At 40.2% G+C, this 22170-nt stretch overlaps 1 protein-coding gene across 2 annotated transcripts in view; it reads left to right on the top strand.

Moving 5' to 3' along the window:
- LOC139418734 (carotenoid-cleaving dioxygenase, mitochondrial-like) overlaps positions 1–5332 on the top strand; it is a 101328-nt gene extending 95996 nt beyond the window's left edge. Inside the window, exons 11-12 of one of the 2 annotated variants that reach the window (XM_071168400.1) lie at positions 115–225; positions 2679–5332. In XM_071168400.1, the coding sequence (XP_071024501.1) occupies positions 115–225; positions 2679–2795 (228 nt within the window). In that variant the 3' untranslated portion in view covers positions 2796–5332. The remainder of the gene's footprint in view (positions 1–114; positions 226–2678) is intronic. The other variant, XM_071168401.1, reaches the window with a different exon arrangement.
- Positions 5333–22170: the final 16838 nt, after the last annotated feature.

The following is a 22170-nucleotide window of genomic DNA, read 5'->3' as shown; positions in this document are numbered from 1 at the left end:
TTATGTACTTGTTGTTCTCTGAAGAAAAAAAATATTATCTTTCACTTTTCAAAGATTGACCATGTTTACCTTTTGGGGTCCCAGTTTGCATCTCTGCTCTCTCTCTGTTTCAAGGTGTGGTACCAGAAGGGTTTGTTCCCCTCAGAGCCTGTTTTCGTTCCCTCGCCGGACGCCGTGGAGGAGGACGATGGGGTCATCCTGTCCGTGGTGGTCACGCCCACTGAGGTAAAGGTCATGGGTCATTATATCGCACACATGACTAGCGAAATTATAAAATATGATCTTACAGAGTTAGGCTTTCACAAGGAAATTCCGAGAAGCAGATTGTAATTTTGGTGTGCATAGAATGGAGTCATGAGTGCATTCTGATGTGTGGTCTGTAGCAAATTTTCCTCACAATAAAACAAACAGGCTGTTCTGTTCAGGACAACCCAGGGTATAACATCATGTCATCTTGATAGGTAGTGATCATAAACGTTACATAAGTTTTATGATATGGAAATGTGAAGTGCGCATTTGGACCCATGCTTGTATCATCAAATCTGTGTTTATTATAATCTTCAAGATCTTATCTTCCAAAATGCACAGAGTCCTTGTAATTTACAGCATTTTACTCACTCAGACAACAAAATTCAGGCCAACCGATATGGGATTTTAGGGAGGCAAAAGTCACATATTACCCATATATCTACCGATTTAAATTACTTTTTTAAGAAATGGAATGAAACACAAACCCTCTTTATTACACAATGTGCTCCAAATTATAATTTATTAACTAAATATTCTAATTTAAATGTAAGAATATTTTATTTGTGGTTTACATGATAACCACCAAAAAGCAACTATAGTGCCTTCAGGTCCTTGAACTTTTCCACATTTTGTTGTGTTACAGCCGGAGAGGTTGTGTACAATACCCCATAATACCCTCTACATACAATACCCCATAATGTTGTAGTGCAATTCTGTTTTTAGAAATGTTTTACAAACTAATTAACAATGAAAAGCTGAAATGTCTTGAGTCAGTAAGTATTCAACCCCTTTGTGACGGCAAGCCTAAATAAGTTCAGGAGTAAAAATGTGCTTAAGTCAAATAATAGGTTGCATGGACTCACACTGTGTGCACTTATAGTGTTTAACATGATTTTTGAATGACTACCTCATCTTTGTGTCCTACACATACAATTATCTGTAAGGTCCGTCAGTCGAGCAGTGAATTGCAAACACAGATTTCACCCACAAAGACCAGGGAGATTTGCCAATGCCTCGCAGAGAATGGCACCTAATAGTAGATGGATAAAATTAAAAAAGCGGACATTGAATATCCCTTAGATCATGGTGAAGTTATTAATTACACTTTGGAGGGTCTAACAATACACCCAGCCACTCCAAAGATACAGGTGTCCTTCCTAACTCCGTTGCTGGAGAGGAATGAAACCGCTCAGGGATTTCACCATGAAACCAATGTTGACTTTAAAACAGAGTTTAATGGCTGTGATAGGAGAAAATTAGGATGGATCAACAACATTGTAGCAGTTACTTCACAATACCAACCTAAATGGCACAGTGAAAAGGAGGACGCCTGTACAGAATACAAATATATTTGCAATAAGGAACTAAAGTAAAACCGCCAAAAAATGTGACAAAGAAAATAAATTCATGTCCTGAATAGAAAGTGTTATGTTTGGGGCAAATCCAACACAACACGTCACTGAGTACCACTCTTCATATTTTCAATCAAAGTGGTGGCTGCATCATGTTATGGGAATGATTATCATCAACAAGGACTAGGGAGTTTTTCAGGATAAAAATAAAAGGAATAGAGCTACGCACAGACAAAATCCTAGAGAATATTCCGGGAGACAAATTCACCTTTCAGCAGGACCATAACCATACATTGGAGTGCCTTACCAAGATGACATTGAATGTTCCTGAGTGGCCTAGTCACAATATTGACTTATTTTGGCTTGTAAATCTAACCAACTTGACAGAGCTTGAAGAATAAAAAATTAAAAATGTAATTATTGTACAATCCAGGTGTGCAAAGCTCTAGAAACTTGCCGATAAAGACTCACAGTTGTAATCGCTGCCAAAGCTGATTCTAACATTAATTGACTCGGGTTGTGAATATATATGTAAATTAGATGTCTTTATTTAATATAATACATTTTCAAAAATGTCAACAACAAAAAAAAATGTCTAACAAAACATGTTCACTTTGTCATTATGGGGTATTGTGTGTAGATGAGTGAGATCTATTCAATCGATTTTGAATTGAAGCTGTAACAATACAATGTGGAAAAATAATTAGCTTTATATAAAAATACAAAACACTTGTTCAGTTTACCTTCTTAGACACATTTTTAAGTTGTACCTATTTTTGGCAGTGGATAGGAATGCAAAAGTGTTTATGCTGAAGCACCACAAGCACACAATTAAACAAGAAGGGCTGAATGAATTAAACTTTGTCTCAAAGTAAATCTGAAACTGCGCCAAATTAAAACTATGCAGTAACATGCAGTTCCTAATGTCACCACTAGATCACTACTGTGCTTCACAACAGTCAAAGGTCATGTAAAGAAACACTTTATGGCAACTGTTTTAGTGTTGATAGAGGTTAATCTAGAATGTTCTACAGTGTTGTTGTAGATTAATCTGGAAGCTTCTATCTCTCTGTGCAGGATAAGAGTACATTCCTCCTGGTTCTGAATGCAAAGACATGGGAGGAGCTGGGGAGAGCCGAGGTGCCTGTCAATATTCCCTACGGTTTCCATGGTACCTTCAACCCCACTGCCTAGATCAGCATTACTGACCTAACAATCACCCAAGCCTTCCTCCCTCCCTCAGATTATTTTGTGACCAATAGAAATTAATGGTAAATAATGTAGTGTTTCATGATGGAGTCACTTTTATTGTAAATCAGAATATAATATGTTTCTAATCACTTCTACGTTACATGTTAAAATGTGGATGCTACCATGATTACAGATAATCCTGAATAAATTGTGAATAATGATGAGTGAGAAAGTTAGATGCAGAAATAGCAAACCCCCCCCCCCCCCAAAAAAAAAATATAACCTCCTCTGTTATTGTAATGGTGAGAGTCTTTTGTGTGTCTTTTGTGTGTCTGTAACTTTCTCACTTGTCATTATTTACGAATCATTCAGGATTTTCCATTTTCACGGTAGCATCCACAATAATGTACAATGGAAGTGTTTAGAAACATTCTATTGTTATTTCCAATAAAAGTGACTCCAAAATGACCATACATTATTTACCATTCAAGTCAAGGGGTCTGAATACGCTGTATACACACATTTTACATATACATTTTACACACATGGTACTTTTTTATAGAGCAATCACATATTAATAATAATAATAATAATAATACATTACCAAACACAAGGCAATACCATAATAAATGATCTCTTCGCAGAAAAATCTACAGTGCTGAGATTGTTGTATGCCCTAAATGTATAGCATGAAATTGGTGGCAATAATTTTGTATAATAATTTTAATTGAAAAAGTCAGTCTTGAATCAAATTTAGTTTTTTGTATCAGTTCATATAACATGCTTCATGGAATCGGTACATCGAAAATCTCTTCCCATTTATTTTGCAACCTCTATGGCGCAGGGTCAACATTTTTGCCCTCAAATGAAACTGGTATATTTTTCTATTTATGCCAATCATTTTCTGCCAATTTTGTATCTTTAGTATATGGCAGACAAACAAGTTCCAAACATTCCCCCTCTTCCCCTTGCCCTTGGTAATGCTGCAATCAATTGGTTGTAACTTTGCATTGAGCAGACATTCCCATATATTTTTGATAGCTGCATATGTTACTTAACTCCACTATCTCTATTCATAATATCAATAATACATAAAATACCATTTAAAAAAAAAAAATCCATAAAGAATGTTTTTTTAAATTAATCAGTATTTGAGTTTAACCATAATATTTGTTCTGTCTTTTCTGGAGGTAAAATTGAAATTGTAACCAGCTTTGTATGGCTTGTTTATGAAAGGGCACACTTTAAACAAAGTTTCATTTTCAATTAGTCGGAAATGAGAAGTTGTAATCTGTATAAGGGCATTTTTTGAACAAAGGATTAACCTTTCTTAATAATCTACTGGAAAACCATTTTGGTTTTAAGTGTAATCTATGTATGAGTGAAGCTTTTAGTGAGAGGTTTAATGCTTTAATATTTAATATGTTAGCCCCTAAACACAATAATTATTTTGTCTGGTTTAGCTTTCCAAATTAAGTGAATTATTTGTTGCTCATATGATTTTAAAAATACAAGTCGCCTGGAGTAGGCAATGCCATTAGTAAGTAAACTGTGATAGAACCAAATAGTTAATAAATGTGATTTATGGTTGCAGAATCTTATCTATTTTTGCAAACTTTCTATTGAAATTGGTTGTGGTAAGTTAATTTATATTTTTTGAGATATGAATACCAAATATGTCTACTTCACCTTCCGCCCATTTTATCGGCAAGGTAGTGTAAAAACTGACTTTTAACGATCCAATACGTAATCTGGTACACTTTTCATAATTAAGTTTTAGTCCAGAGAGGCTAGAAAAGTTATCAAGATCTTCAATGAGACTGTGCAGGGATCCAGATTGCAGACCTAAGAGAACTTGAGTCATCGGCATACATTGACACATTTTTGTTTTTAACCCCTTGATGTTCTTGTTGGATCAGATTTTAATAGCTAGCATTTCGATGGCCATAATGAATATATATGGAGACAATGGACAGCCTTTTACTCCTCTTAAAAGCTCAATACTTTCTAAGTAACCATTGCTGTACATAACTTTAACCCTATGTATATGAGATTCACCGAAATTAAAGTAATCCAGGCATTTATATGTAAATTCTAATTGTACTTTATCAAACTCCTTTTTGAAATGAGAGAGACTGTAAGTGTGTCCATTCACTACAACAAATATCCATGTTCAAGTAACTTCAATTGTTATAGATCAGAATACATCATGCAATTTAGTTTCAAAAAGTTCATAAAACATTCAACAGTTAAGTATTTACAACTTAAGAAGACCATATGGGTGGTGATGTCACTTTATTACTTTAAGTATTGAACACTGAAATACTTGGGTTACTCAAATGGTTCTAGGCAACTGGTTTCCACATAAAATAATTGTTAGCAGAACTGATTACTTTATACAGTGCAGAATCTGATGCCTTAGTTTACATTAAGTTACGCATGCATATCCACTAACAATCTTTTGTATTTTTTGTCAATTTTATACAAATTGTTTTACTATGTTCTGTGGTACATTTCTAATAAAAAGTGATACTATAAAAGTTTCTAATTTGTTTTCTGACCTTTATCAGTTATTGATATTATTGATATATAAATTTAATTGAATGTAGTTGATAGTAAAGCCACCAGAGGCCTGGGGTGGTCTAGCCGCTCTAACGGTCTAAGCTGCTTCCTCTAGAACGCTATGTACCACTGAGAGTCTTAGAGCATGATTTGAAATCTGACCAAGGGTCTTTCAACACACTCTTCTTGCCTCTCCTGTCTCTCTCTATCCAATCCAATAAACATACAAACTCTGTTTTCAGTCATCCTATGGTCCTACCTTGAGTTCCAGTGGGTGTATTATTGTACAGTGCTGAGTTTTCTGCCAATCAACCTACATGCATGCCTATGTAAATTAAAGTAATCATATTTCTTCTAGGATTCTCAGGTATTATGAAAAGCCTTGAGGGAGTGTTAGTGGTCCAGGTGTAACAGGGTTACAAATGTCCCTGTAAGTTGTGACTTTCTCCAAAATGATTTGTTTTTCATGTTACTCATGTGGTATGAGTGATCTCTACTGGCATAATGTGGTACTGCAGTTCGGTGGTTGCAAAGACCAGGATGTCATCTCCAGATAAAAGGCCGTACAGAATTTACTGCGAAAACATCAGGGCTTTCATACGAAGCCTCCTACCACATTTTTGGATCAAGCATAAATTGGCTTTTAATTTAATTTACCATAGAACCCCACAGTGGATGCATCATAATACACATAAAACCTAGCAGTCAAACATGTAAATGGTCCCAATTAATTTTCATACATTTTTCTCATAGGGGATGTTAAAACCACTTCAAACAAGGTGTGTGTTTAATGTTTGTTTTCCTTGGCGTTATATTTTGATAACTGTTAATCTCTCTTGGACAAGGAGACTTTTATCAATATATTCGGCTCTACAGTGGCTTGCAAAAGTATTCATCCCCTTGACATTTTTGTATTTTGTTGCCTTACAACCTGGAATTAAAATTGATTTTGGGGGGGGTTTGTATATTTGATTTACACAACATGCCTACCACTTTTAAGATGCAAAATATTTTTTATTGTGAAACAAACAAAAAAAATAAGACAAAAAAACTGAAAACTTGAGAGTGCATAACTATTCACCCCCCCTCAAAGTCAATACTTTGTAGAGCAACCTTTTGCAACAATTACAGCTGCATGTCTCTTGGGGTATGTCTATATAAGCTTGACACATCGAGCCACTGGAATTTTTGCCCATTATTCAAGGCAAAATTGCTCCAGCTCCTTCAAGTTGGATTGGTTCCGCTGGTGTACAGCAAGTCATACCACATATTCTCAATTGGATTGAGGTCTGGGCTTTGACTAGGCCATTCCAAGAAATGTAAATGTTTCACTCGATTGTTGCTTTTGCAGTATGCTCAGGGTCATTATCCTGCCGTCTCACTCTCAAATCTCTGGAAGACTGAAACAGGTTTCCCTCGAGTTTCCCTGTATTCGGCGCCGTCCATCATTCATTCTATTCTGACCAGTTTCCCAGTCCCTGCCGATGAAAAACATCCCCACAGCATGATGGTGCCACCACAGTGGGGATGGTGCTCTCGGGGTGATGGGAGGTGTTGGGTTTGCACCAGACATAGCGTTTTCCTTGATGGCCAAAAAGCTACATTTTAGTCTCATCTGCACTTTCACCCCATTTGTTTGGGGAGTCTCCCACATGCCTTTTGGCTAACACCAAACGTGTTTGCTTATTTTTTTCTTTAAGCATTGGCTTTTTTACGGCCTCTCTTCCGTAAAGCCCAGCTCTGTGGAGTGTACAGCTTAAAGTGGTCCTATGGACAGATACTCCAATCGCCGCTGTGGAGCTTTGCAGCTCCTTCAGTGTAATCTTTTTTTGTCGTTGTTCCCTCTCTGATTAATGCCCTCCTTGCCTGGTCTGTGAGTTTTGGTGGGCGGCCCTCTCTTGGCAGGTTTTATTGTTGTGCCATATTCTTTCCATTTTTGAATAATGGATTTAATGGTGCGCCGTTGTATGTTGAAAGTTTAGTAGATTTCTTTATAACCCAACCCTGATCTGTTCTTCTCCACAACTTTGTCCCTGACCTGTTTGGAGTACTCCTTGGTCTTCATGGTGCCGCATGCTTGGTGGTGCGCCTTACTTAGTGGTCTTACAGACTCTGGGGCCTTTTAGAACAGGTGTATATATACTGAGATCATGTGACAGATCATGTGACACTTCGATTGCACACAGGTGGACTTTATTTAACTAATTATGTGACTTCTGAAGGTAATTGGTTGCACCAGATCTTATTTAGGGGCTTCATAGCACAGGGGATGAATACAAATACATGCACCACTTTTCCATTTTTTATTTTGGAGAATTTTTAAAACGTGTTATTTTTTTTCATTTCATTTCACCAATTTGGACTATTTTGTGTATGTCCATTACATGAAATCCAAATAAACATCCATTTAAATTATAGGTTGTAATGCAGCAAAATAGGAAAAACGCCAAGGGGGATCAATACTTTTGCAAGGCACTGTATTAACTCTCCGATTTGAAAATGCTAATTAGCGTCAACGTAGACATCATGCATAACTACAAATCCCTGCAAGCTCCTGCACATATTTGCCGTCAGCTAACTAGCTACTATCTACCTTGATCCAAAAAGAAAGATATTGAGCATTTTCATTTGTTCCATATTTTATTTAAGTATATTTTTTGTCTTATTTTTGCATTTGGTCTGGTACAGAATACTATCCTAGTAGCAGTCAGATATTTGCAATGAATACTAGGTTAGTGTATTGCAAAGAAGCTAGCTCGCTAGTTACAATAGCTACTTACCGAGATGTTAGCAACATACCCTTATTTTACCAGATCCTCTTCTCCTTCCGCCAGTCGTCTATATTTAATCCCTTACAATTTCTGCCAACTATATGAATAAGGTGAAATCTACAGTACCAGTCAAAAGTTTGGACACACCAGTCATTCAATGTTTTTTCTTTATTTTGAATATTTTCAACATTGTAGAATAATAGTGAAGACATCAAAACTATGAAATAACACATATGGAATAATTTAGTAACCAAAAAAGTGTTCAATCAAAATAGTTTCTTCAAAGTAGCCACCATTTGCTTTGATGACAGCTTTACACACTCTTGGCATTCTCTCAACCAGCTACACCTGGAATGTTACATGATTCCATATAAGTTATTTCATAGTTTGGATGTCTTCACTATTATTCTACAATGTAGAAAATTGTAAAAACAAAGAAAAACCTGCAGCATTGAAGGTCCGCAAGAACACAGTGGCCTCTATCATTCTTAAAAGGAAGAAATTTGAACCAACAAGTCTCTTCCTAGAACTGGCCGCCCGGCCAAACTGTGCAATCGGGGGAGAAGGGCCTTGGTCAGGGAGGTGACAACCATCTCTGCAGCACTCCACCAATCAGGCCTTTATGGTAGAGTGGCCAGACAGAAGTACAGAGGAAAACCTGCTCCAGAGTACTCAGGACCTCAGACTGTGGCGATGGTTCACCTTCCAACAGGAAAAACGACCTTAATTAAGCACACAGTCAACACAATGCAGGAGTGGCTTCGGGACAAGTCTCTGAATGTCCTTGAGTGGCCCAGGCAGACCCCGGACTTGAACCCAATTGAACATCTCTGGAGAGACCTGGAAATAGCTGTGCTGCGACGCTCCCCATCCAACCTGACCGAGCTTGAGAGGATCTACAGAGAAGAATGGGAAAACTTCCCAAATACAGGTGTGCCAAGCTTGTATCGTCACACCCAAGAAGACTCGAGGCTGTAATCACTGCTAAAGCCGCTTCAACAAAGTACTGAGTAGAGTGTCTGAACACTTATGTAAATGTTTTTTTTTCAAATATATTTTTTATATATTTGCACAAAAATCTAAATTAATGATTTTTTTGGGGCCAGCAATATTTTGGACCCACACTGAGAGTTAGTGCGCATGTGATGTTCCGTATTAAACCCGATGCAACTCGGATATTGACTGTTCATGAATCGGCCTATGCGAACGTGAGTAGATTAGATTACCTTGAAAACAAGTTGGACGTCTTGTGTCCAGTTCTTATTATACCTCAGTGGGTTAGACTAGCCATAGCCAGGTGCACGGGGGTCAGCTTAATGTTTATATAGCAGGTTATGGGGGAAAAAAGTATTTGATCCCCTGCTGATTTTGTACGTTTGCCCACTGACAAAGAAATGATCAGTCTATAATTTTAATGGTAGGTTTATTTGAACAGTGAGAGACAGAATAACAACAAAATCCAGAAAAACGCATGTCAAAAATGTTCTAAATTTATTTGCATTTTAATGAGGGAAATAAGTATTTGACCCCTCTGCAAAACATGACGTAGTACTTGGTGGCAAAACCCTTGTTGGCAATCACAGAGGTCAGACGTTTCTTGTAGTTGGCCACCAGGTTTGCACACATCTCAGGAGGGATTTTGTCCCACTCCTCTTTGCAGATCTTCTCCAAGTCATTAAGGTTTCGAGGCTGACGTTTGGCAAGTCGAACCTTCAGCTCCCTCCACAGATTTTCTATGGGATTAAGCTCTGGAGACTGGCTAGGCCACTCCAGGACCTAATGTGCTTCTTCTTGAGCCACTCCTTTGTTGCCTTGGCCGTGTGTTTTGGGTCATTGTCATGCTGGAATATACCCATCCACGACCCATTTTCAATGCCCTGGCTGAGGGAAGGAGGTTCTCACCCAAGATTTGATGGTACATGGCCCCGTCCATCTTCCCTTTGATGCGGTGAAGTTGTCCTGTCTCCTTAGCAGAAAAATACCCCCAAAGCATAATGCTTCCACCTCCATGTTTGACAGTGGAGATGGTGTTCTTGGGGTCATAGGCAGCATTCCTCCTCCTCCAAACACGGCGAGTTGAGTTGATGCCAAAGAGCTCCATTTTGTTCTCATCTGACCACAGCACTTTCACCCAGTTGTCCTCTGAATCATTCAGATGTTCATTGGAAAACTTCAGACAGGCATGTATATGTGCATTCTTGAGCAGGGGGATCTTGCGGGCGCTGCAGGATTTCAGTCCTTCACGGCGTAGTGTTACCAATTGTTCTCTTGGTGACTATGGTCCCAGCTGCCTTGAGATCATTGACAAGATCCTCCCGTGTAGTTCTGGGCTGATTCCTCACTGTTCTCATGATCATTGCAACACCACGAGGTGAGATCTTGCATGGAGCCCCAGGCCGAGGGAGATTGACAGTTATTTTGTGTTTCTTCCATTTGCCAATAATCGCACCAACTGTTGTCACCTTCTCACCAAGCTGCTTGGCGATGGTCTTGTAGCCCATTCCAGCCTTGTGTAGGTCTACAATTTTGTCCCTGACATCCTTGGAGAGCTCTTTGGTCTTGGCCATGGTGGAGAGTTTGGAATCTGATTGATTGATTGCTTCTGTGGACAGGTGTATTTTATACATGTAACAAGCTGAGATTAGGCAGCACTCCCTTTAAGAGTGTGCTCCTAATCTCAGCTCGTTACCTGTATAAAAGACACTTGGGAGCCAGACATTTTTCTGATTGAGAGGGGGTCAAATACTTATTTCCCTCATTTAAATGCTAATCAATTTAGAAAAATGTTGACATGCGTTTTTCTGGATTTTTAAAATATTATTCTGTCTCTCATTGTTCAAATAAACCTACCATTAAAATTATAGACTGATCATTTCTTTGTCAGTGGGCAAACGTACAAAATCAGCAGGGGATCAAATACTTTTTTCCTCACTGTATCTTTGACCATCCAATTTGATTTCTATTTGCCATATATTTTTAACTGTTCTGTTTAACAAACGTTCTGAAACTTCATACATTTTACAGACACAGTATGTTTTACATTAGTTATCTTGTTGTTTTAGTCCCAACCTTCAACCCCACTCAACCCCTCCCATCTATCTCTTGACACCATCCATGTTCTTATTTCTATTTGCCGTATATTGTGTGCTGTGTGTATATACTGTGCTGATGTTTTACAAAATGTTTCTATTTACATAGTTTCTACAGATTGGAAATGAAAGATAAAACATTTGCTAAAAGTATTATTATATTATTGATCGATTGACTATGACTTCTGAAATCACCCAGCACTGCTATTTTCAGAGTTGGCTCCAGGTAAATGTTACAATTCTTCAGCCATTCCTGGACCTGTGACCAGAAACAAGCTAAATATGGACAGTACCAAAAGAAATGATCCACTGATTCTGTGTTTTTGCAGCAAAATCTGCAGCACGGGGATGGTTGTATCCTGCACAAAAATAACATTCTATTGTTTGCAAGAATGTTTTGAATCCGGTGTCGTCGTCAGTTCATTAACCATGTGCCATGGAATCGGTACATCGAAAATCTCTTCCCAACTATTTTGCAAGCTAAAAGGCACAGCTGTCAATTGTTTGGTCCTTAAATTAAAGAGGATACCTTTTTTTATTTATCACAATTTTCTTTATCCAATTTTGGTCTTTAATGCAGGGCCGACAGACAAGTTCCTTACTTTTTCCGGTTACAACTTGCTTCTTCTATTTTTACGATAATGATGCAATTTGTTGTCTGTTCTACCCCAAATAACAACCAATTCAATATATTTTTGTTAGCTGCGTGTGTCAGATAATTTTATTCTTTCGGGATATTAATACTGAGTATGTCCTGATCATTTCTTTAGACCACTGTAAATCAAATCAAATTGTATTTTATTTGTCACATACACATATTAATGTGAGTGTAGCGAAATGCTTGTGCTTCTAGTTCCGACAGTGCAGTGATGTCTAATAACTAATCCAATAATTCCCCAACAACTACCTAATACATACAAATCTAAAGGGGTGAATGAGAATATGTACATGTAAGTCCATGAATGAGCAATGGCCGAGCGGCATAGGCAAGCTGCAAAAGATGGAATAAAATACAGTATATAAAGTTGAAGTCGGAAGTTTAGCCAAATACATTTAAACTCAGTTTTCCACCTTTCCTGACATTTTATCCTAGTAAAAATTCCCTGTCTTAGGTCAATTAGGATCACTGCTTTATTTTAAGAATGTGAAATGTCAGAATAATAGTAGGGAGAATAATTAATTTCAGCTTTTATTTCTATCATCACATTCCCAGTGGGTCAGAAGTTAACATACCCCTCAATTAGTATTTGGTTGTGGGTGTCATGTTTGTTGGCCTCCATGCTCTCACACGCTTTTTCAGTTCTGCCAAAAAACATTCTGTAGGATTGAGGTCAGGGCTTTGTGATGGCCACTCCAATCCCATGACTTTGTTGTCCTTAAGCCATTTTGCAAGTATGTCATTGTCCATTTGGAAGACCCATTTGAGACAATTATTTAACTTTAACTGATATCGCTTCAATATAGCCACATCATTTTCCTACCTCATGATGCCATCTATCTTGTGAAGTGGACCAGTCCCTCCTGCAACAAAGCACCCCCACAACATGATGCTGCCACCCCCGTGCTTCACGGTTGGGATGGTGTTCTTCGCCTTGCAAGCGTCCCCCTTTTCCTCCAAACATGGTCATTATGACCAAACAGATCTATTTTTGTTTCATCAGACCAGAGGACATTTCTCCAAAAAGTACGATCTTTGTCCCCATGTGAAGTTGCAAACCGTAGTATGTATTTTTAATGGCGGTTTTGGAGCAGTGGCTTCTTCCTTACTGAGCGGCCTTTCAGGTTATGCCGATCTAGGACTCGTTTCACTGTGGATATTGATACTTTTGCATCTGTTTCCTCCAGCATCTTCACGAGGTCCTTTGCTGTTTTTCTGGGATTGATTTGCACTTTTTGCACCAAAGTACATTCATCTCTAGGAGACAGAACGCATCTCCTTCCTGGGCGATATGATGGCTGCGTGGTCCCATGGTGTTTATACTTGCGGACTATTGTTTGTTCAGATGAACGTGGTACTTTCAGCCGTTTGGAAATTGCTCCCAAGGATGAACCAGACTTGTGGAGGTCTTGGTTGATTTCTTTTTATTTTACCATTATGTCAAGCAAAGAGGCACTGAGTTTGAAGGTAGACCTTGAAATACATCCATAGGTACACATCCAATTGACTCAAATGATGTCAATTAGCCTATCAGAAGCTTGTAAAAGCCATGACATAATTTTCTGGATTTTTCCAAGCTGTATAAAGGCACAGTGAACTAATGTAAACTTCTGACCCACTGGAATTGTGATACAATGAGTTATAAGTGAAATAATCTGTCTGTAAACAATTGTTCAAAAAATAACTTAGATGTAGTCCTAACCGACTTCGCAAAACTGTAGTTTGTTAACAAGAAATTTGTTTTAATGACTCCAACCTAAGTGTATGTAAACTTTCGACTTCAACTATATATGCCAATTATTTGATGGTCCGACCGCATTCTGTCCCCTATCAACACTTTTTAAACTTTTGGTGCCAGCAAGAATGACATAAGAAAGTAGTCAACATGACTAGGTTGATTGAGCCTCTTAGGTCAGGATATTTAAGCCTCCATATGTCCACTAGTTCCAATATATCCATGATATTTGTTATTTACTTAAAGTGTATGAGGGTGATAGTTTTGTAGTTTTATTTCCTTTACCGTCAATTGAGGTATTTAAAATCGTATTATAATCTCCCACCATAATAATAGACTCTTGTATTGCTTGTAGGTTTGATCATTTTATATATATTTTCAAATAAGAGTGAATCACCTTTGATTAGATTAATGAGCCAAATCGATTTATGGTCCAATAAAATATTTAAATATTCTACCTTGCAGATCTGTTTGGAGAATTTGCACATTCTGAAGAAAATTATTGTTTGTTTACAATAATGAGATACAAGTTTCAATTCTATTTATCATAATATATGTTTGTAAACTTACCATTAAAAAATACCATAATGATTGAGTGTCCATATAGCTGTACCATGATATTGTTTACTGCTACTAAGTAAACCTCCAATTGTTCTCTTCTATTCCACACACTAAACCTCCCACCATCCCTTTGTTGAGTTGTCACCCCAGTGATTGGCAAACCACCCCCCATCTCTCCAGATCCCAGAGCCCCCGAGAGACCGGGACTCATCCTTCAAAAAGAGCGCAGTGCCACCCAGAGAACAGAAGCAGATCCACCGCCAAAAGCATTTCCAACGCCACCTGGGCCCCTCTCTGATTGTTCGAGTGTGACCCCTCCCCAAGGTTTACTGCAGCTAGTGTTGCCAGTACTGCCACTACCTGGATGGAGGCACCCTACTGGAATCTCCACCAGAATCGGCTAGTAACAAGATCATCAAGGTTCTCATTAGCAGCATTGAGAAATTCCTTGTATATTATGCTCACCCATGTGTGGGGCTTTGGGTTTGTAGGACCAACCCTGCCAGCCAGGCTCAGAATCTTGAGGAAGCAGTGCTGCTTTAGTGGGTCTCTGATTGCATTTATCTTTCTGTCTTGGCTGTGTGTATGCTACTTGCAGTAAGCCTATAAGACAGGTAAGGACTTCTCAGTGTATGGGTTGTTCAGGTGGGTGTCTAGGGTATAGGGTTGTCACGTCTACTCCCACTCCTTCCCACCGGTCCTGGCAACCATCATTATGCTCACCTGGCATCACTCATTACACGCACATGTGCTTCATCATGAGGCATACCTGGACTCCATTACCTCACTCTTTAACTCTTTAACTTAAGCCATTTTGCAAGTATGTCATTGTCCATTTGGAAGACCCATTTGAGACAATTATTTAACTTTAACTGATATCGCTTCAATATAGCCACATCATTTTCCTACCTCATGATGCCATCTATCTTGTGAAGTGGACCAGTCCCTCCTGCAACAAAGCACCCCCACAACATGATGCTGCCACCCCCGTGCTTCACGGTTGGGATGGTGTTCTTCGCCTTGCAAGCGTCCCCCTTTTCCTCCAAACATGGTCATTATGACCAAACAGATCTATTTTTGTTTCATCAGACCAGAGGACATTTCTCCAAAAAGTACGATCTTTGTCCCCATGTGAAGTTGCAAACCGTAGTCTGTCTTTTTAATGGCGGTTTTGGAGCAGTGGCTTCTTCCTTACTGAGCGGCCTTTCAGGTTATGCCGATCTAGGACTCGTTTTACTGTGGATATTGATACTTTTGCATCTGTTTCCTCCAGCATCTTCACGAGGTCCTTTGCTGTTTTTCTGGGATTGATTTGCACTTTTTGCACCAAAGTACATTCATCTCTAGGAGACAGAACGCATCTCCTTCCTGGGCGATATGATGGCTGGTGGTCCCATGGTGTTTATACTTGCGGACTATTGTTTGTTTAGATGAACGTGGTACTTTCAGCCGTTTGGAAATTGCTCCCAAGGATGAACCAGACTTGTGGAGGTCTTGGTTGATTTCTTTTTATTTTACCATTATGTCAAGCAAAGAGGCACTGAGTTTGAAGGTAGACCTTGAAATACATCCATAGGTACACATCCAATTGACTCAAATGATGTCAATTAGCCTATCAGAAGCTTGTAAAGCCATGACATAATTTTCTGGATTTTTCCAAGCTGTATAAAGGCACAGTGAACTAATGTAAACTTCTGACCCACTGGAATTGTGATACAATGAGTTATAAGTGAAATAATCTGTCTGTAAACAATTGTTCAAAAAATAACTTAGATGTAGATGTAGTCCTAACCGACTTCGCAAAACTGTAGTTTGTTAACAAGAAATTTGTTTTAATGACTCCAACCTAAGTGTATGTAAACTTTCGACTTCAACTATATATGCCAATTATTTGATGGTCCGACCGCATTCTGTCCCCTATCAACACTTTTTAAACTTTTGGTGCCAGCAAGAATGACATAAGAAAGTAGTCAACATGACTAGATTGATTGAGCCTCTTAGGTCAGGATATTTAAGCCTCCATATGTCCACTAGTTCCAATATATCCATGATATTTGTTATTTACTTAAAGTGTATGAGGGTGATAGTTTTGTAGTTTTATTTCCTTTACCCTCAATTGAGGTATTTAAAATCGTATTATAATCTCCCACCATAATAATAGACTCTTGTATTGCTTGTAGGTTTGATCATTTTATATATATTTTCAAATAAGAGTGAATCACCTTTGATTAGATTAATGAGCCAAATCGATTTATGGTCCAATAAAATATTTAAATATTCTACCTTGCAGATCTGTTTGGAGAATTTGCACATTCTGAAGAAAATTATTGTTTGTTTACAATAATGAGATACAAGTTTCAATTCTATTTATCATAATATATGTTTGTAAACTTACCATTAAAAAATACCATAATGATTGAGTGTCCATATAGCTGTACCATGATATTGTTTACTGCTACTAAGTAAACCTCCAATTGTTCTCTTCTATTCCACACACTAAACCTCCCACCATCCCTTTGTTGAGTTGTCACCCCAGTGATTGGCAAACCACCCCCCATCTCTCCAGATCCCAGAGCCCCCGAGAGACCGGGACTCATCCTTCAAAAAGAGCGCAGTGCCACCCAGAGAACAGAAGCAGATCCACCGCCAAAAGCATTTCCAACGCCATCTGGGCCCCTCTCTGATTGTTCGAGTGTGACCCCTCCCCAAGGTTTACTGCAGCTAGTGTTGCCAGTACTGCCACTACCTGGATGGAGGCACCCTACTGGAATCTCCACCGGAATCGGCTAGTAACAAGATCATCAAGTTTCTCATTAGCAGCATTGAGAAATTCCTTGTATATTATGCTCACCCATGTGTGGGGCTTTGGGTTTGTAGGACCAACCCTGCCAGGCAGGCTCAGAATCTTGAGGAAGCAGTGCTGCTTTAGTGGGTCTCTGATTGCATTTATCTTTCTGTCTTGGCTGTGTGTATGCTACTTGCAGTAAGCCTATAAGACAGGTAAGGACTTCTCAGTGTATGGGTTGTTCAGGTGGGTGTCTAGGGTATAGGGTTGTCACGTCTACTCCCACTCCTTCCCACCGGTCCTGGCAACCATCATTATGCTCACCTGGCATCACTCATTACACGCACCTGTGCTTCATCATGAGGCATACCTGGACTCCATTACCTCACTCTTTAACTCCCCTTTATCTGGCACTCCCTTGTGTTCTTTCCCCAGGCTGTATTGTTTCTATGTTTCATGTCAAGACGCTACTCCTATGTTATATCGTTCCATGTATTTTGTTATATTAAACTTACCACCTGCACATGCTTCTCCCAGCGTCTACATTACAAAATACTACCTCTCAAAATGGAAGCAGCAGGAAATCATAACATCTCCCGGACGGTCGACGAGCAGGGATACCTAGTTTGTCAACCCCATGACCAGCTGGCGCAACTGGGAATGGCTATGAAAGTGGTTCTTCGCAGTGTTCAATGACTCGAACATACCCGAGAGGCGTTGCCTGCATCTAGCGGAGGATACTCTACCACCAGTCGACCCAGCACACCAGCCCATTCAACAACCCGCCCAAGTCAGCGATGCCCTATTGTCCCTACCGGAAAAATATGACGCCACCCCATCTAAATGCCATGGCTTCCTACTACAGTGCTCCCTTTACTTTGCGCAACAGATGGGAGCCCCCAACCACTGAGACGTCCAAGGTTGCCACGGTTATTTCTCTGCTGACTGGGCAGGGATTGGAATGGGCCACAGCCATGTGGAAGAGAGGAGAGGAGAAGCTGGATTCGTATGAGGGGTTCATGGCACTGTTCAGAGGTATCTTCGACCGTCCACCGGAGGGCAGAGAGGAAGGTGAGCGCCTACTCCAACTACTGCAGGAGCAGGAGTGAGTATCCCCTCTTCATCCCTTTCTGCCAAACCCTTTTTGGTGTCGAACACACTAGTTGACTGTCCCTCATGGACTGTTTCTACAGCATTAACGAATTCCGATGCCGCGAGAATTTTATTGACCAGACCCTTGCCTCATCCAGAACAGCTGGTGCTCTTGTGTATGCTTCAGTGTTTGCCTTGATGCGAGCATAATAGGCATGTAGCTCGTCTGGTAGTCTCGCGTCACAGGGCAGCTCGCTTCTGGGTTTCCCTTTGTAGCCCATAATAGTTTTCAAGCCCTGCCACATCTGACGTGCGTCAGAGCTGGTGTAGTAGGATTCAATCTTAATCCTGTATTGACGCTTGTTTGATTGTTCGTCTGAGAGCATAGCGGGATTTCTTGTAAGTGTCCAGATTAGTCTCCCGCTCCTTGAAAGCGGCAGCTCTAGCTTTTAGCTCGATGCGGATGTTGCCTGTAATCAATGGCTTCTGGTTGGGATATGTACTTACAGTCACTGTGGGAACGACGTCATCAATGCACTTATTGATGAAGTCAATGACTGAGGTGATGTATTCCTCAATGCAATTAGATGAATTGTGGAACATATTCCAGTCTGTGCAAGCAAAACCGTCCTGTAGTGTGGCATCCACGTCATCTGACCACTTCCGTATTGAGCGAGTTACTGGTACTTCCTGCTTTAGTTTTTGCTTGTAAGCAGAGGAGAGGATAGAATTATGGTCAGATTTGCCAAATGGAGGGCGGGAGATAGCTTTGTATGCATCTCTGTGTGTGGAGTAGTCTAGGTAGTCTAGGATTTTTTTCCCCCTGTTTGCACATGTGACATGCTGGTAAAAATTTGGTAAAACTGATTTAAGTTTGCCTGCATTAAAGTCCCCGGCCACTAGGATCGCCACTTCTGGGTGAGCATTTTCTTCTTTGCTTATGGCCTTATAGAGTTGGTTGAGTGCGGCCTTAGTGCCAGCTTCGTTTTGTGGTGGTAAATAGATGGCTACGAATAATACAGATGTGAACTCTCTTGGTAGATAGTGCGGTCCTCAGCTTATTATAAGGTACTCTACCTTAGGCGAGCAATACCTCGAGAGACTTCTTTAACCTCTCTGATCTACCCATCCCGGATCCGGGAGCGTAATCATCACCTCAAACTAATTAGCATAACGCAGCAGATATAAATCTTCCTACAAAATCGTCCTATTCATGAAAGTCACAAATGAAATACATTGAGACACAGCTTAGCCTTTTGTTAATCACACTGTCATGTCAGATTTTCAAAATATGCTTTACAGCCAACGCTAGACAAGCATTTGTGTAAGTTTATCATGCTATGCTAAGTTTATCATGCTATGCAGAGCCTATCATGCTATGCTAGGCTCTGCTGGCAGCAGGCAACATTTTCACGAAAATAAGAAAAGCAATCCAATTAAATAATTTACCTTTGAAGAACTTCGGATGTTTTCACTCAGGTGATTCCAAGTTAGATAGCAAATGTTCCTTTTTTCCAAAAATATTATTATTATTTTTTTTTTTTTATATTTTATTTTTGCATTTTCCAATTAAGAACATTCAAAACAAAAGTGAAAAGATATTAGACAACGATAGGACAAAGTGACAGTAACAGACGAGCGTAACAAAAAAATAAAAAATACTAATAATTATATAAACAAACATACAATAAGAAAAAAAATTATAACGAGACATTGGATCACCTGCCGTGAAACATTATGTGAGGATTATATATAGACTCAATCAATGAGATGTGGGGGGAGATTCTCCATATAGTCAATAAAAGGTTGCCAAATTCTATAAAATGTCTTTAACTTATTCCTCAAGCAGTAAGTGATTTTCTCCAAAGGGATACAACTATTAACTTCCGATAGCCACATTGCAACTGGCAGGGAGGAATCCAATTTCCAGTTTTTGCAAAAATGTTATTTTTGTAGGCGAAATAGCTCCTGTTTGTTCGTCACGTTTGGCTGAGAAATCGACCGGAAAATGGTCACTACAACGCCAAACTTTTTCCAAATTAGCTCCATAATATCGACAGAAACATGGCAAACGTTGTTTAGAATCAATCGTCAAGGTGTTTTTCACATATCTATTCGATAATATATCCACCGGGACAGTTGGTTCTCATAAGAAGCGATTGGAAAAATGGCCACCTCAGTCCTTTATGCAAGATTTTCTGCGGGAGCCACCATGTGACCACTTGCTCAATGTGGTCCCTTACGGATATTCTTTAATGGAAATGCGTAAAAAGACGTCACAATGCTGTAGACACCTTGGGGAATACGTAGAAAACGTAAGCTCATTCGTAGCTCATTGACAGCCATATAAGGAGTCATTGGCATGAAGCGGTTTCAAAAAATGCGTCACTTCCTGATTGGATTTTTATCTGGGTTTCGCCTGTAACATCAGTTCTGTTGCACTCAGACAATATCTTTGCAGATTTGGAAACGTCAGAGTGTTTTCTATCCAAAGCTGTCAATTATATGCATAGTCAAGCATCTTTTCGTGACAAAATATCTTGTTTAAAACGGGAATGTTTTTCATCCAAAAATTAAAATACTGCCCCCTAGTCGCAAGAAAACAATATTAGACATTGCGCACCAGCTGTTATTGACAAAAAGACACACACCCCCACCCCTCGTCTTACCAGAGTCTCTGTTCTGCCGGTGCATGGAAAATGCTGCTAGGTCTATATTGTCCATATCTTTGTTCAGCCAAGTCTCAGTGAAACATAAGATGTAACAGTTTTTAATGTCCCATTGGTAGGATAATCTTAACAGTAGGTCATCAATTTTATTTTCCAATGATTGCACGTTAGCAAGAAGAACAGATTGCAGTGGGAGTTTACTCGCTTACCTACGGATTCTTGGAAGGCTGCCCGATCTGCGGCCCCTTTTCTGGAGTCTTTTCTTCAACAAAAAGGCGTGGATCTGTGCCTGTTCCAGTGGAAGCAGGATATCCTTCTTGTCAGACTCAGGAAAAAGTTTCTTCCAGTCCAGGGTGAGTATTCACTTTTCTGATGTCCAGAAGTTATTTTCGGTCATAAGAGACAGTAGCAGCAACAGTTTCACCACCGTTTTGGTGGTTGTGGATACATTTTCCAAATCCTGTTGTTTCAACCTTCTCTCTGGTATCTCTACTGCTCTCCAGGTCGGTGAGTCACTGTTCCAGCAGATCTTCCAGCATTATTGCCTTCCGGAGGACATTGTCTCTGACCATGGCCCCAAATTCACATCACAGGTATGGAGAACCTTTATGGAGAAGCTTGGAGTCTTGGTCAGCCTCACTTCAGGGTATAGGCCTCAGTCAAACAGGCAAGTGGAGAGGATGAACCAGGAGCTGGGGAGGAGTCACTGCCAGGCCCGGCAGGGAGAGTGGGCCCGATTCCTTCCATGGGTGGAGTGCGCCCAGAATTTGTTAAGTTACTCTTCCACCAGGCTGACTCCCTTCCAGTGTGTCCTAGGTTTTCAGCCGGCCCTGGCTCCGTGGACCCCGGAACAGACCGAAGCTCCTGTGGTGGTTGAGTGGTTCAGGCGCACATAAGAAGTGTTGAGCGAGGCTCACGTGAGATTCCAGCATGCTGTCCACCTTCAGAAGGAGCAGGCAGGCGGCCACCGCAGTGAGACTCCAGTGTTCCATCCTCGGGATCGTGTCTGGCTCTCTACCAAGAACCTCCCACTCCGCCTGCCCTGCAAGAAGCTGAGCCCCCAGATTTGTGGGACCATTCATGGTTCTCCGGAGGGTCAACGAGGTGACTTATAGGTTACAGCTTCCCAGTGACTACCGTATCTCACCTTCTTTTCATGTCTGTCTTCTCAGGCTGGTGGTTCCTGATCCCCTGGCTAATGCTGTCCTCTAAGACACCCCTCCGGACCCCCTGGACACCAAGGGAGGTCCCGCCTATGCCGTCAGATCCCTACTGGACTACCTACGTCGTGGGGGTTGGCTCCAGGACCTGGTGGACTGGGAGGGGTACGGCCCAGAGGAGCGGTGTTGGGTTACGGTGGAACCGCCCGGAACGGCCGGTGTCGTCCTGCGGCTGGAGCCGCGCGTCAGGGGGAGGGTACTGTCATGTCTATTTCCCCTCCGGTTTACTAGCAACC

The sequence above is a fragment of the Oncorhynchus clarkii genome, chromosome 10, assembly GCF_045791955.1.
Source record: "Oncorhynchus clarkii lewisi isolate Uvic-CL-2024 chromosome 10, UVic_Ocla_1.0, whole genome shotgun sequence".
Lineage (NCBI taxonomy): Eukaryota > Metazoa > Chordata > Actinopteri > Salmoniformes > Salmonidae > Oncorhynchus > Oncorhynchus clarkii.
Note: the sequence above shows the minus strand (reverse complement) of the source record. Positions and strands in the feature narration are given on the sequence as shown.